The sequence below is a fragment of the Hesperophylax consimilis genome, chromosome 26 (genome assembly GCF_061612785.1).
Source record: "Hesperophylax consimilis isolate HC1 chromosome 26, BYU_Hcon_1.0, whole genome shotgun sequence".
In the NCBI taxonomy this organism is placed as follows: Eukaryota; Metazoa; Arthropoda; class Insecta; order Trichoptera; family Limnephilidae; genus Hesperophylax; species Hesperophylax consimilis.
In genome coordinates, this window is record NC_142861.1 from 765,841 (window position 1) to 782,542 (window position 16,702).

The 16,702-nt window shown below is 34.8% G+C and overlaps 1 protein-coding gene across 1 annotated transcript in view; it reads left to right on the forward strand.

Annotated features, from left to right (window-relative positions):
* IntS4 (integrator complex subunit 4) overlaps positions 1 to 15,770 on the forward strand; it is a 29,213-nt gene extending 13,443 nt beyond the window's left edge. Inside the window, exons 12-16 of the mRNA XM_089647516.1 lie at positions 707 to 889; positions 3,509 to 3,690; positions 6,402 to 6,544; positions 9,064 to 9,277; positions 15,165 to 15,770. Coding sequence (XP_089503642.1) covers positions 707 to 889; positions 3,509 to 3,690; positions 6,402 to 6,544; positions 9,064 to 9,277; positions 15,165 to 15,379 — 937 coding nt within the window. The 3' untranslated portion in view covers positions 15,380 to 15,770. The remainder of the gene's footprint in view (positions 1 to 706; positions 890 to 3,508; positions 3,691 to 6,401; positions 6,545 to 9,063; positions 9,278 to 15,164) is intronic.
* The last annotated feature ends 932 nt before the right edge of the window (positions 15,771 to 16,702 follow it).

Genomic DNA, 16,702 nt, shown 5'->3' on the forward strand with positions numbered 1-16,702 from the left:
TACTCGCTGAAAGGGCAGGCGCAGATAGCAGGCAACACGCGCCACCTGCTAGACACCATCATGGCCAACGTGGACAGCGCCGGGGCATCCATGCGGATACGGGCCACGCTGCTGGAGGCGGCGCAGAACCAGCTCAACAGGTAATATTTGTTAACCCTGTTGCTGGAGCAGATGACGGGCCGGGAATTGAGATTGCACACATTGTCAGCCTGATTCTGCACCTCCGCAATATTACAAAATACCCTTGACTCTGTGCAGATACAGGCGGTCTGTTTGATAGATTACCCTATCTTCACAAACGGATTGCAATCTTTGGAGCTCAGGAGTCTGCTGGAAGTGCTATCCTTGTTCTATCAGTATTTCAATGGAAGATGCTCTGAAGATATAGCTTCATTGAGCACCCGTGCATAGTCGGGAAACACGCCAAACGCACTCTCAACATACGTATCCAGTTGATATTCGCCACTTGAGAATGGGTACGACTCATTCTTGCGTTCAATAGCTCGGCTGTGGAACGATTTGCCAGCCTCGTTTCTTCCCACCTGTAACATGGGTCTCTTCAATACCCATGTTCAGTTCTTCCTCTCCCCAAAAAGACCCTTCTCACATTATCCTCAAAGATGACATAGGCTCTGAGGATAGTTATTTTTCTCAGGGCCTCCTGTGTGGAGAATGTAAAAAGTTATATATGCATTATGTATCTTAGGTTGGCGGAGATTGAACCCTCGGTGAGCGGTGCGGCCAACTTCACAGCACTGTACATGGGCAGCGAGTTGCTACTGAGCTCCGTTCTGTCCAACCGCCTGTGGAACAATCCCACGGCGCTCGCCTCTCCGCAGGGCATCATCATCAAGAACAACATCGCCACGCTGATCAACAACTGCCTCAAGTGAGTGAAAATCTAAACTGTTCCTAAAATCTGATCTTGTAAAGCTGACTTCTGGTTCTGGTGTTCTCTGCTCGTAACATCAATTCTCTTCATTTACAAAGTGTATTATGGGAGCCTTCAATGATTTATAGATTATGATAAGAATTACAAAGTGGTGTTACTGGACTGACGTCCCTTATTGTGAAGACTCAAGTTATTCTGAGGGAACCGCACCTACAATCGGGGTAAATTTGCTAAAACTAACTTTACCGACACAGCAAATTCTAACATGTGTGGATATCAGGTATCTATGTAATTACTGTAAAAAAAAGCATGTTTATTTTGGCATAATACTCGTAGTATGCATATAGCATTGTACGATTTAAATACTCGTAGTATGCATATAGCGGTGTACGATTTAAATACATACTCGTATGTATATAACGGTGTACAATTTAAATACTCGTAGTATGCATATAGCGGTGTACGATTTAAATACATACTCGTAGTATGCATATAACGGTGTACAATTTAAATATTCGTATGCATATAGCGGTGTACGATTTAAATACATACTTGTAGTATAGCGGTGTATGATTTAAATACTCGTATGTTCTGTAAACATGCTTTACAACAAACTGTTCATATTTATTTTTATAATAATATGTATAAACAAAGTTATTACACATTGCTCTGTAATTACTTTCTTAGTATCGTAAATATTTCTTTTATACTCTTCTTATTATACAGGGTGTCCGGGGGTAAAGTGCACTCACTTCGGGAGGAGATTCTACATGATGGTATAAGTAAAAAAGATAAATAACTTTTTTTGAAATTCCAACTTTTTTTTCTCATACTAAAATATTTTTCTATAGAAGAATATTTATTTGCCCATACAAACAATTTAACTTTTTAACCTAAAAACTACTTTAAAACGTTGGAATTTCGAAAAAAGTTATTTATCTTTTCTACTTCTAAAGTCACGTATACACACCCGGACACCCTGTTTGTATACACTTTTGAACTCCTTTGTACAATTTTCTATGAAAATGAAACTAAATAATATGTATTGTACCTGCTTATATCTTTCATACTCGGTTGATTTTGTTATGTACACACTTATTATTATACTCCTTTTTACAACTCACCTATAATAATGTATACATGTAAAAGTGTAAAACCAGAGGCAGAGGGGGTCCTGATGTGGAAGGTCAATCGAAAAAAAATGTTAATACATATTGCTAATGCGTAATGAATATTATAAAAATGCCAATGTATGTAATTAATTTGCCTGTACCCACCTATTCTGAAGCCGGTAGTACAATATTGTTTAATTTAAGATTATTTATCTAATTATTTACACATATAACTAATTTTTTTTTTTCCTTTTTAAAGATATTTTCCTATTAAAGGTTTTTTAATCACTAACTTCTAACTCAGTCGATTGTTTATCAGTAGACTTAAAAAGTAAACAATGAAAGTAAAAGTACCTATACATTCATTCTATTGCACCCGCAAATCCACTGACAAAAATTATAACTTTTGTTTTTAACCTCTTTTTTTTTCTCTCTTGCAACATAAACTAATTGTCACTTTATTTTAATACGTTTGTAATTATGCATGTGATTTCTTTCGATATGATATCCACAGAATTTGACATTTCATATTATTCCATGCAAATTACGTCGACAATGATACACATAATTTTGCAAACTAATATTCAAGTTCAAGATGGCTATCGTTTATCACACAAAAACTTTTGACTGACATTTTTCATATCTCCCTCTAATAACTTAATAATCTTAGGTTGTAGATATCTCTATCTCACTGCAGTCATGTCCGAAAACCCCTTTAAAATAGATTTTGTATGATACTAAGCATACTTCGGACATGATAGTGTTTACCTCCTATGTCTGTATAGTAAAGAGAAAGAAAGGAGATAAAAGTTTGGGGACAAAATTTGGGCACTGGAACCCGCTGTTACCATACGAATGTGCACGAATATTAACAATCGGTTAGTTTGTTAAATCCTTTCTTTATATAAATTACCAACCTTACAAGAAAGAAGAGAAAGGGGTGACTTGATCGAGACTTTCAAAATTTTATCTGGACATTACAGTTGCCCTAGCATCCAAGAAATCTTCACTACTAATAAAAATATAAATCTCCGTGGACACTCAAAAAAAATTACCAAAACGCCTTTTGCATCTAATCCTAGAAAACACTTCCTTGCAAATAGAGTAGTGGATGCTTGGAACAAACTCCCACAACATGTCATCGATGCAACAAATATAAATCAATTCAAAGCTCTATTTGATTCACATTTGGAGAGAAGAAAGGAACTAGTTCAAACTTAAAACAACTCAATTACTGTCAAACTTGTTGTGAAATCAGATATGAGCGCATCAGCAGAATGCTGCCTGCTCTGCACATAATAATAATAATAATAAATACTATTGCAGCATATTTTGGGTGGTCATTGACTAAATGACCCTCTTAGAAGAGCCGCCACTGCCTTCGACGCGTGAATAAATAAATTATAAAAAAGTGTTATCCTTCTTGGTGACGCTTTTCAATGTTATTTTATTGACGCATTGTTTGTATTTGTCTCATAATTATTTATATCCTTCTCTTTCCCAGACTCCAACACCTGTTTGTGGGGTGCACCATCGAGGACCAATCTGCCGTGAAGCAGCTGACCCTGCGCGCGCTGGCCCTGCAGCTGGTGTACATTGTGCGCGGCAGCAACCAGTCCGCGCTGGCTCCGTGCCACGCACTTATGCAGGAGATCGAGGACCTGGACAAGTTTCTCACAGAGTACAGTGAGTGATGATGGCCATACTTCTTTTTCTGACTAACTACATACATCTATATAAAAACTAATTCAAAAATTCATCCAGAATCTTCCCTCCTGGCCACGATTAAAATTAATATCAATCACCGTCTACTAAGAAACCCTAAAACTTTCCATATTCCTTTCCAAAGAACCAACTTAACCTTCTCCCAACCTTTTCTGCAAATGTGTCAACTATATAACATCCAATGTAGTGGCATATTTAGCGAGAGCCCCCAGTATTACAATGGAAGATGCTCTGAGGAACTAGCGTCATTGATCCCTGCGGCACCGGTGCGTAGTCGGGATACACGCCAAACGCGCGCCCAACATTTGTACACGGTTGACATTTGTCACATGAGAACGGGTCGCTTCTACGATTCGTTCTTAGGTTCAACAGCTCGGCTGTGGAACGAACTGCTGGCCTCTGTGTTTCCTCCCTCCTACAACTTGGGACTCTTCAAGACCCATGTTCACTCCTTCCTCTCCACAAAAAGACCCTCCACACAGCATCCCAAAAGATGACATAGGCCCTAAGGGAAATTATTTTCTTCAGGGCCTCCTGTGTGGAGTTAATATAAAAAAAAAATAAATAAAAAAAAAGAACTCAATGAAATTTCTAGAATTTCTTCTTTTCGCCCTTTCCAGCGCCCTTGAGGTGTTTTTGCACAAAAACGGCGCTATACAAGTCATCCAAGCATTATTATTATTATTATTTTCACTTGATCCAAACTTTTCACTTGATTCAAACTTTTCACTTGATCCAAACTTTTCACTTGATCCAAACTTTTCACTTGATCCAAACTTTTCACTTGATCCAAACTTTTCACTTGATCCAAACTTTTCACTTGATCCAAACTTTTTTGTCTCTTGTTTTGTTATTGTTTTACATACTTATTTATTGGACAGTTGGTATTTATTCTTTGTAATTTTTTTAATGATAAAACCCTCTGTCTGTTGTTACATTTAACATTTTTGTCTTTACATCTGATATATCGCGCTTTTCTTTTGGCAATCTTTTACTAGCCCCTCAGGCCTCTGGTATATTGACTCTTATATTTCTTAAATATGCTCTCAGAAAGTCAGGATATTTGTGTGTATTTACGCTTTGCAATAAAATCCAAATAAACGGAACATTTCTGAATGTATAAAAAAAGAAAACTGCCTTTGAAAGGTGATAAAATACGCTTTCAAATTATTATTAGAAATAAACATATAATTTATTTTTTTAAATTTTGAAATCAAACAAAAAAAGGTAAAAAAATGGCTCACCTTAAGTTTTTTCGTCTAAACACTGAATTAAAATTAATGATATCAAAACTTACTTTTTTGCCATTTCATGTAAAAATAATGAATAGAATTTCATAATTTTTTCTTAATTTGCAGTTGGAACCTTTGTTGGTTTCACAGAGTAATACATTGTAATTCTTCTGTGGTTTACTTCTGGATTCAAATAAATATCGTGGTGTTTTCTCTTTCGAACACCGTTTAGTTCATATTTCTCACCTTGACAGTAATGAAGATACAACGATTTCCATGAGACCATATGAGCTGTTCCCAAAAGCGAACTAATCGACTCTACGGGTTAGCTGTTTGTTCGCAAAACCGAACAAAGTAGCTTGAGGGGTTAAGACCTTTTCTAGATGAAGAAAAGTTTTTGGTTAGTGAGGCTAGTGAATTTTATTAATGGTCCACTACATCAATGTAATTGTCAATTTTTTTTCAATTTACAGATACAATAAATTGAATGTTTCACATTTCATTTAATATCTGTTTTGCGTTTATAAAATACTAGCTGAACTCCCGGGCTTCACACAGAGATTTTCATAATCAGACTTAGACAGTGACCTTCCTCTTGTTTTGAAGGCCAAGTGTGCAAATTTTCATCAACCTCGGAATAAAACTGTAGATTTGTATTCAACTCAAATCCACACCCGCTCGCCCATCACAGACAATCAACTTTATATAGGGTTTTCCAATAAGAGGTTTTATTTTGAATAGCCCGCTATTTCGGTAGGTGTTACTTTTGAAGCTGTCATTTTTTGACATTTGACAAGTAGAAACTACGCCATTAATAAAAATGGAACGATACACGCTTCAACAACGCATTGAAATTATTAAAATTCACTTGAGTGAATCAAATGCAAATCATCTTGAGTGATGAGGCCCATTTCCACCTCGGTGGCTTTGTCAACAAGCAAAATTGTCACATCTGGGGCTCGGAAAACCCAAGAGTTATTGTTGAAAAGCCTCTCTATCCTCAATGTGTGACTGTTTGGTCCGGTTTATGGTCCGGCGGAGTCATTGGACCTTACTTTTTAGAAAATGAGGCTGGAGCAACAGTTACGGTGAATGGATTGCGCTTTCGAGAGATGATTAATGATTTTTTATGAACGGAATTGGATGGTATTGATCTGGACAACGTTTAATTTCAACAAGACAGCGCTACGTGCCACACAAGCAACGAAACCATTGATCTTTTACGTTTGAATATCAAAATAACACCTCTTATTGGAAAACCCTGTATAATAGATTATCATATTTTCACCACCGATACTTTGCTGATGTTTTTCATTTGAATTGTAACTGAGATGTTGGCTTCTTTGGTTTGATACACGCATATTGTCCTTACATCAAAAATTGCCACATTTATTTTAAATTTCCACAGTTGCTTATTCTCCGACTGTTGTTCTGTTGAAGGTATGGACCCAGACCAGTTCACCATTGGGGTGTTCCAGCAGATGTCGCTGCTGTCGGAGCCCAAGCCGGGCCCCGTGGCTCGCTGCCTGCTGCCCCTGCTGCAGAGTGTGCCCCCCTCGCAGATACCTCGGCCCAATGTCAATGTGAGTGCCCCGGACTTACTGACTGACGGACTAATCCCATACATATATATTGTTATGTCATCTTTAAGAAGGGTGTGGAGGGTTTTTTTAAGGGTAGGGAGGACAGGGATTTCTGGGAAAGAAAAAGTTTGAGGGGGAGTGGGTAGAATCCATCCCTCCCGCAGTGGTGCGAGGTGAGGATCAAGAATATCCGACTGGAGAGGTTAAGCGGACTCCCTCAACCAGTCCCTTCCGATCTGGCATGCCACACATCAGCCGCCAAGACCTGGACACACCTCACTCCATGAACCCGGGCACCCCGCAAAGTCATCAAACGCAGGTAGCAAATCACTTGTGGTGACCTACGACAGAGGTGTTGTTGTTTTTTTTATTGTACAGCTTATTACGTAATATTAAAACATAACATCATTGGTATCAGAAATTCTAAAAGCAAGGCTGACACTCTTCAGTAAGTACATTTCACAAAAGGTTGGAATTTGTGATAATACCGATGATAATGGTATAATTAATATACATACATGACATAGTCAAGATAATAAGTTACAGTGTTAAGACAATAAATGACAATGTCAAGACAATAAGTAACAATGTCAAGACAATATGTGACAATGTTCTGACAATAAGTGATAAAGTCTAGACAATGTCAATACAATAAGTGATGATGTCAAGACAATAAGCGACAATGTCAAGTGTTCTATGATAGATAAAAGACTTAGTTCAGATAAGGTAGATTCGTCTGATGTAGTTTGCTTGGACTTGAAGTTTTATTTTGCGACTTCAGTTCTATGCTGCAGCTTGAGTTCTATACTCCTCATTCTTAGGCATAAGGAAAGGGATGGAGATAGTAATGTGCCTGGCTGACGGAAGAAGTCAATGTGTTTCCTACAAGAGCCAGAATGGAATTTATGGAATGTTCATAGATTAATGGTTTAACATTGAAAATGTTTTGCAATACATTCCAAGTACATAGGATTGACCTTTTGATACTCTTTTGCAAAACGTTTTAGAATGGCAGGATTGACTTTTGGCCCTGTTTTGTGAAGCATTCTCTCAGTGAACAATTACGTCAGAATTAAATTTATTGCGCATGCATAATAATCTGACAAATATCCGCTTTTTAATAATTTATTTTTCTGTCATGAACCTTGCAGATCCCCAGGCCTAACCTCAACGTAAGTGGTTCATAGTAATAAAATATTATATTATTTATTATTATGTAATGAGTGCTTACAAAATAAGATACAGTGTGTTTCAAAAATTGACATTTTGAAAAGCATTGGATTTGGGTGACAAAATTTGCGATGGAAACTGAAAAGATTCCCTATGAACTTATTATGACACAGAGATGTAAAATTATTTTCTGATGAATATGGTGTTACAATAAAAATAGACTTGTTATTGTCTAAAATTAAGATAAAATGTGGCAAGTAAGAAACACTCTTATGTTTCCAGTAAATCTTGATTTAAACATTGTTTGTATATGACAAAGATAGAAATTCAAAGAATATGTGTATGAACAAAATAAACGATAGGATCGGGCGGTGTTTTCATATTCAAAAGTTTTTGAGGTGTCAAGTGATCTAGTCAGTGCCGTGCCATAATAGAGCAACGACAGTTTGCAAATGGCAGCGATTATTTTTGATACTCATTATTACTACTGATTTGAATGTTGTTTCACCGCAAACATATAAATAATCAGAGTGATTAGACTATTTTAAACAGTGAAGTTTGGCTGTTACGCGCCCAGACCTGTGCTATAGTCGGCCTTGCATTTTCTCTATGACGCATAAAATTGTCAGAAACAATTTTATTATTTAATTGTAATAATAGGTAATTTGCGTGTATTTACAAATGAAATGTTATTTCTTGGCTTTTACTAGAGTTTGCTGAATAATTAAAACACTTTCTCGTCACATTTTGGCACTTTTTTAAGGCAATTTACTTAGAGGCAGCACACAACCGTACGCGACACATGATAGTTCACTACTAAAGCTACGAAATCGAAAGCACTACAATTGTAGTATTTTTTGCTTGCCACTTTGAGATTTCTACAGTGCTTCTATATATTGTAACGTCATTATTGTTGCCACAAAATGGTAATCTTTTAAAAAAAAAATCGGTTTGAAAAGTGTATACAAATGGGTTTTTCATCACTGATTGGCAATGGGATTATCTTACTATATGCACTGTCATTCAATACATAATATTCTCGCATGCGTTTTTGTGTAGGTACATGCTGAAAATATTGTGTTCTTTTTATTATTATTATATTATTGTATGTTATTTGTGTTTTGTATTTTTTAAATAATGTCAAAGATATTTATAAATCAGGGTTGCCGTACAACTACATTTATACAGATTTGTCATAAATTTTTAACACATTATTTGTGTTTTTAGTTAATTTTTAACTCTTTCAATGATCTAAATCAATCCATAGATAAAGATGTGCATCTCTAATTGATCTGGGTCAATGCACAGATAAAGATGTGCAACTCTAACTGATGTGAATCATTCCACAGATAAAGATGTGCAGCTCTTGCATCATCGACCCAACTGGAGAGACGGAAACAGCTGTCAAGTTCACAGCTGGTCTTGTGGCTGCCGTGCACGTGGAGGCTGAGATTCTACACGCTCGGGATCCCACAGCTCTCAGGGTCAGGGTCAAGTACCCCGATCAGCATTACAGAGTTGCTGTTCCTAGGTCGGGTGACCTGAGGAAACTTCATGACGATGGTAAATAGACACGCATTAACTTATGCAACCTAAAATTAACATTTGATTTTACACAAAAATTATATCTAGTAACTTCTTAACAATTAAAAAATATTCATCAAAGAATATGGCATTGTGTGTTATTTTTCGATAGAATTAGTTGTATCCATGTATACATAAAGATCGTTTAGGTTCATAGGGAAATAGATACACAGAATGAAGACTTGTAACACAAAATAGGTGTACATAACTACATAATACCGTTTACACCGTGTGTTTTTGACATTGTGCTTAAACACATACAAAATTGATATTTAAAAGCTTTGTAGCTTTATAGCTGCAAACTGAAAATTGTCCTGTTAAATTCCAGACAGCAAAACATCAAAATTTTTCAAATTTCATCTAGAATTTTTGTTGCTTCAGATAAACAGATTTTGACTTTATATTTAAGATTTTTAAAAGTTTAGTTGTTCAGACATCATCATTATTGACTCTTGGTTCTTCTCCAAATTTAGGTTTACACAATGTTTGCGGAAGACGCTTAAACGTGTCTTTTGCGTAATGTTGGTAGAGAGTGGGAGACGCTTAAAAGCTTTTTTTTGTATTTTCGTGCTATTGGTAGATGGTGAGAAATGCCAAAATGTATTGTTATTCTGTGAAGTAAAAATTAGGCGTCAGATCTCGTGAGACGTCTACCAGGTACCCGGCAATTCGTAGAATTATTTCCGGGGTGCAGACTGTGGTTATAAAACATGCACTTCAAATAAAATAACTTTTAACAATACTCTTGAACCAAGTGGTCGACTGTAAAATCGTTGTTAATTTAATGTTTATTTGGGCTTATAAAAGTGATCAATTCCACAAAAAGTTGTTGCGTAATTAATTATTTCACTTGTATATTGTACATCGTAAGTGATCGTGTGATTTCGTTGACTCTACAGAGTGCTACAATTCATTGTTTCATAACCTTGACAGTTCAGTACCTATTCATAATGTCTGTTCTACCTACTAAAGCGGGTACTAAGTCAAAACGTAATGTTGCCGTAGAGAGCCCCGCTGCTGAGGCTGGTTCAGAGCCAGACTTTGGTAATTTACTAATTTTGTTTAAGGACGAAATTAAAGAAGAAATTAATAAAGTGTTCATGCAATTAAAAACAATGAATGATGCGCTAAGAGAGTGTCACTCCAAAATTAATAACCTCGAAGTCAAAAACAATGAACTTCAAACTAATTATAATCTGGTATTGTCCAAATTAAACCGTCTTGAGCAAACCTCATTAAAAAATAACGTGGAAATTATTGGCATACCGGAAAAAAGAAATGAAAATTTAATAGATATCATAAAATTGCTAGGAGCCAAGGCAGGTGTTGATGTTCTCCCAAATGATATTGATGGAATCTCTCGTACAAGGGTCAAGGAATTACCCAGAGAAAATCCTAAATTTACTCGTCCAATTGTAGTAAAGTTCACAGCCAGCCGCAGTAGAGATAACTTTCTTGCTGCTATAAGGAAGAAAGGCAGTCTCAACTCAAGTGATTTGAAGCTTCCCGGGGACTCCAAAATTTATGTCAACGAGCATCTGACTGCTGCAACCCGTGCGCTCTTCAAGACAGTGAGAGACTTAAGCAAGGATAAAAACTTTAAATTCAGATGGATCAAATACGGAAAAATATTTATACGCAAAAATGAAACTAGTCCCATTATTCAGGTGACATTGGAATCTGACGTGACTCAGGTTTTTTGCTGATAATCTTCTTAGATTTAGCATCGTCTCGTGTGACTATAAGCTATTATCAATTTATTTTTCCTATCTACCTTATCTTTTTTCCTACTTTAAAATATCATCTTTTGTACTGGTTTTTCTTTATTTGTATAATATTAACAACTAACTCTTTTAATACTACCAACTTTAATCCAAATTATCCTACAATTACTCTGCTTGCGTTACTACAACACCACTCTAATATTTATAATTTACTAGAACATGCTTACAACTATTTTATCAATCTTATATTTTATATATTTTATCAACTAAATGTACTAAAATGTTGAATGTATATTATCAAAATGTGACTGGACTGCGTTCTAAGACTGATAGATTTTATTTTAATGTTACCAATAACAACTATGATATTATTATGATAACTGAAACTTGGCTTGTAGACAGTATTGCTAGTGAAGAGCTATTTGACAACCGTTACCTGGTATTTAGGCGCAGTGGCGGCTCGTGACTTTTGGGTGTACTAGAGTGCTAATATTAAAAAAAAACGGCATTTCTGATGTTGTTATAGCTGAAAACGATTTTTAATTTTTTTTCGAAAATCGATTTTTTGTATGAAGATTTTCAGGAAATTTCAGTATAGCCGTGCGCCGCACGGCATTCCTGAAAATCTTCATACAAAAAATCAATTTTTCGAAAAAAAAAAAAAAATCGTTTTCAGCTACAACAACATCAATAATGCCATTTTTTGTAATATTAGCACTCTAGTAACCCAAAAGTCACGAGCCGCCACTGTTTAGGCGCGATCGCAATGAGCAAAAAAGAGGAGGTGGAGTAATGATTGCGTTGAAGAAGCACCTCATAGCTCATGAACGTAAGGATTTTAACACGAATGCTGAAGACATCTGGGTGACTGTTACGATTAATAATTTCATAAAAATTCATTTATGCTGTGTTTACATACCTCCAGGAGTCAATCACTCACAAAATATAAATGAATTCATGGATAAATTATGTGAACTTCGAGGACTACATCACGATGATCATTTTGTCATATCAGGTGATTTCAACTTACCTCAAATTAACTGGTCTTTAAGTAATGGTAATAGTATGCAAATTACGAATGGCTCTAAATCTGAAATTATTTCCAAACTATCTGACACCCTTTCATTTACTGATCTATCACAGTACTGCACCTTTCCAAATAATAATCATACATACCTAGACCTTGTTTTTAGCTCGATCCCTGTAATTGTATCAAATACTGACCAGTATCTCATCCCTGAACGTAAACATCATAAAAGCATTCTTGTTGACATTAACATATCTCTGGAAACTCCTATGGTGGACAACAAACGAACAATCAATCTTTTTAGGAAAGCTAACTATGAAACAATAAATAACGTCCTTAGTAGTATTGATTGGGATGCAGAATTTTTAAACCTATCAACCAATACTGCTATTGACCGCTTTTATACAATTTTATATGAAATCATTCGATTAAACGTCCCGTCAAAGGAAGTTCATATTAATAATTCTTATCCCTATTGGTTTAGTCCAGCCCTAATAAAACTGACCAAGGAAAAATATAAAGTGTTTAAAATGTGGAAAAGGTGGTCCAATCCTTTAGACTACCATGAATTCTGTATCCTTAGATCAAGGCAAAAGAAATTGTCTAGAGAATGTCTTAAACAATTTATAACAAACGCTGAACTTAATATATCTCGTGACCCTAAAAACTTTTGGTCTTATGTTAAAGGAAAAAGAAATAATTCTGGTTTGCCTCATGTTATGAAACTGGGCGAAGTGACTGCTGAAAATCCTTTTGCAATATGTAACCTGTTCTCACAGCATTTCGTCTCCACCTTTAATTACAACACTATTTCCGATGTACACTCTACCAACTATCATTTTGACAATCAAGTTAATATCTCCTCGGTATCAGTTTCAAAACAAAAAATAGAAAAAATAATCGATACTATTTCTAGCTCAATGGGTGCGGGTAGTGATAAAATTCCGGCTTTCTTTATCAAAATGTGTAGCAAGGTAATCTCGAAGCCCCTATTATTGCTCTTTCAATCCTCATTGAAAGAAGGTATCTTTCCTGATCGTTGGAAGAGTGCTCTCATCACACCTGTTTTTAAGTCTGGGGCTAAAAATGATGTCCAGAACTATCGACCGATATCTAAATTACCAATCTTTAGTAAAATTTTTGAAAAAATTGTTCATGAACAACTATATAACTGCATCGAGTCTGTAATACTCGTGAACCAACATGGCTTTATGAAAAAAAGATCGGTTGTATCTAATCTTGCCATTTTCATTGAAAATATTACTAAATCAATGGATGATCAAATCCAAGTTGACGTAATCTATACAGACTTCTCAAAAGCGTTTGATAAAATTGACCACAGTCTTCTTTTGTCCAAATTACTAGCTTTGGGAATTCATGGGGATTTATATAGATGGTTAGTCTCCTATCTTAATGGGCGCACTCAGGGAGTAACAATAAATGGCTTCATCTCTGAGATTGTAAATATACCCTCAGGTGTGCCCCAAGGATCTCACCTGGGACCGTTACTGTTTACAATTTTCATCAACGACATTATAAAATGCTTTAATTATGCAAATGTTCTACTTTTCGCTGATGATATGAAAATATTCCTGCCTATTAATTCTATAATTGACTGCTTTAAACTACAAGAAGATCTGTATAGGCTTAATGATTATTGTATCCGCAATCGTCTCAACATGAACACTTCTAAATGTTATGTAATTACCTTCACTAGAAATAAAATTAAGTTTGACCATAATTATCATATAGCTGGCCAACTACTCAAAAAAGTTACACAAATTCGTGATCTAGGTGTTATACTTGACAGTAAACTTACATTTGAGGCTCATATTGATATGATTGTTAAGAAAGCCCTTAGAATGCTAGGATTCTTATTCCGTATTGGAAAAGAATTTAATAATATCATAACACTTAAAATATTGTATTTTTCTTATGTTCGCAGTCATCTTGAATTCGCTTCTCCCATATGGAATCCTCAATATAATATTTACATAAATCGCATTGAAGCCATCCAAAGAAAATTTGTCCATCATTTAAATTTCAAACTAAATTCAAACCTTGACGTAAACAGCTCGATGGACCTTTATGGACTTAAGCCATTAAAAACTAGAAGAGACTCCGCAGATATAATATATCTCCATAAAATTATCAATGGCTTTATTGATTGTTCTCCCCTTCTGTCTGAAATTAATTTTAGAGTTCCGAGCGTTAGAACTAGAGAAAAATCACTTTTTCATCTCCATAAATGTTCTACTAATATAAGACAAAATGCGTTTATATTCAGAGCCTGTAGTATATTTAATAAGAATTTTAATGATATGGACATATTCTCAAGTAATTTAGGAACCTTTAAAAGATATGTAATAACTAACATTAAATAATTTTAAATATTCTACTTGAAGTTATCATGTTATTGCTTTGAATCCTTTCCAGTTACTTACCTTCCAATTTATACTCATGTGTTCAATTTAGTTGTAGGTATACATTTATTATATTGTTATTATTGCTATTGTGTAGTGTTATTGATTGCTGCTGTGTTGAAATTTTACAATACATTTTGTTTTGAATTTTAGTTGGTTATTAGTATATCAGTTAAATTTAAATTTTTGAAATTTAGCTGGTTATTAGTATATTATTTGTGTTCCTAGATCTGTTATTATTTTTTATTTATTATTTACAATTTTGTATTTTTTGTAAATTTCTCAGGCCACGGGTACAGAACCCTTAGTTTCTTGTTTTAATATTTTTTATTATTATTATAATTTTAAGTGAAAATCTGTTATTGGATTTTATCTTTATTATTTAGTTTATTCTTATATATGTAAATAATCTGTTGATTTTCCCAAATAAATAAAAAAAAATAAAATAAAAACATAGTGGTAACATTTAGTTTTTATCTTTACATTGACATTCTCCATTTTCGTTTGTGCGTCTATTCTGATGTTACAAATTATTTGTATTAAAAAAATTTTACAAATTTCGTGCAAAATATTGCGAAACATAATTTCGGGCACGAATCTGAAAAAAATTTCCGCTTTACGGAGTGTATTGACTTGCAAACATTGTGATAATGCAAACGCCATTTTAATACCAAATATTGCTTTTTTTGCAGCTGATAACAAATCCGGAGATGGGACCAATCTCCGTCTGCTGACCAAAGTCCTGATATCCCATCAGGTCTGGACGGAATCCTGCCCCATCGAAATAACCCTCTGCTTGGCTGTTCCTGATCAAATTGGATTTGCCAGAAAAGAGGCCTCCCTTATAGACCTGTGCAAGCCGGTCAAAGTTAATGTGGCGCCTAAACCCATCAAGAGAGGGATCTAGAACCTTCCTACTTACCTACTTAAAAAAATAAAAAAACACGATTAAAGGTCCCACACACTGAACTGAATGATGCAGCAATATCGCTCTCATGAGTAAAAAAAGTTAAACAAACGCATAGATCATGAATTAGGAAGATGATGCTGTATGAATGATCTTAAAAGTTCAGTCTCACGTAAACAGGTTTTGGATCGTATTTGTTTATGTAAGGATAAATACGTATTTTGAATGCTAACATTCAAAACTATATTTTTATGTACAAACGATGGAAAATTTTTAGTACAAAGCCACGAATTTATACACATTCAAATATGAATTTGAAGTAATGTGTATTTATATTGACAAAATCAAGACAAGCAGGCAATGAAATATAATTCATGTTTTCATGAAATGAGTCTGTTGTTTTTATTTTTCCCTACCTAATATTGGTCCTCAACAGGACATAAATATGATTCAATCAGTTGTTTAAAATACATATAGATAAAGATCCCAGTGATTAAAGGTAAGGACACACTAAGCCCATATATGCAAGGTGTGCATTACTATGTTCCCAGTCCAACGTGCACGCTTGTCCCATGCCCAAAGCAAATTTGAATCGTATTTTTAATTTTTTTATTTAAGTACCTAAAACAGGCATGGTGCCCAAGAATTTACATACATGAATGTTTAAATACATAATAATAACAAAATGATAATAACAAAAATAGTAACAAAAGCTAAATATGCAGAAGTAAATAACAAATAAGAATGGGTAAAAGGTATGTACAAATATGTTCATAAACGATTTGTTATTGTCACACCTGTACTGGTGAGACTCTGATTAGGTAGGTACAATGTTGCTTCTCATTAAATAAAGGGTTTCATCACAATATCACCTTAATATGATTAAAGGTAATACGTTTCTTTTGAAGTGTTTAAATTGGTCATTAAAAATGTTTATTTCATTATTAGAGTCATGTATAATGTTATAATTTCTTAATGTTCGCGGTACAGGGGAGAAATATCCTGTATTTGTGTGGTAGGCTAATATAGAAAATGTCTTTCATCCTTCTTGTTGATTTTCTGGATGGTAAATTGATGTTAATTTGGGATAAAATTTTTGGTGTATCAACTGATGCATGTATAATTTTGTGTAGAAGCAGTACGTCAGAGAGTTTACGTCTGATCGTCAGTGAGTATAGTTTATAGTGCAAAATTCGGTCATCATTGTCCTATGCGCAAAGCAAATTTGAATCGTATTGCGATATTCAATGGATTTTACGTTATAAATCACTTTTTTTTTTTTTTTATAGTGAATACCTCACAAGAGTCCCAACTGCTCCCGTC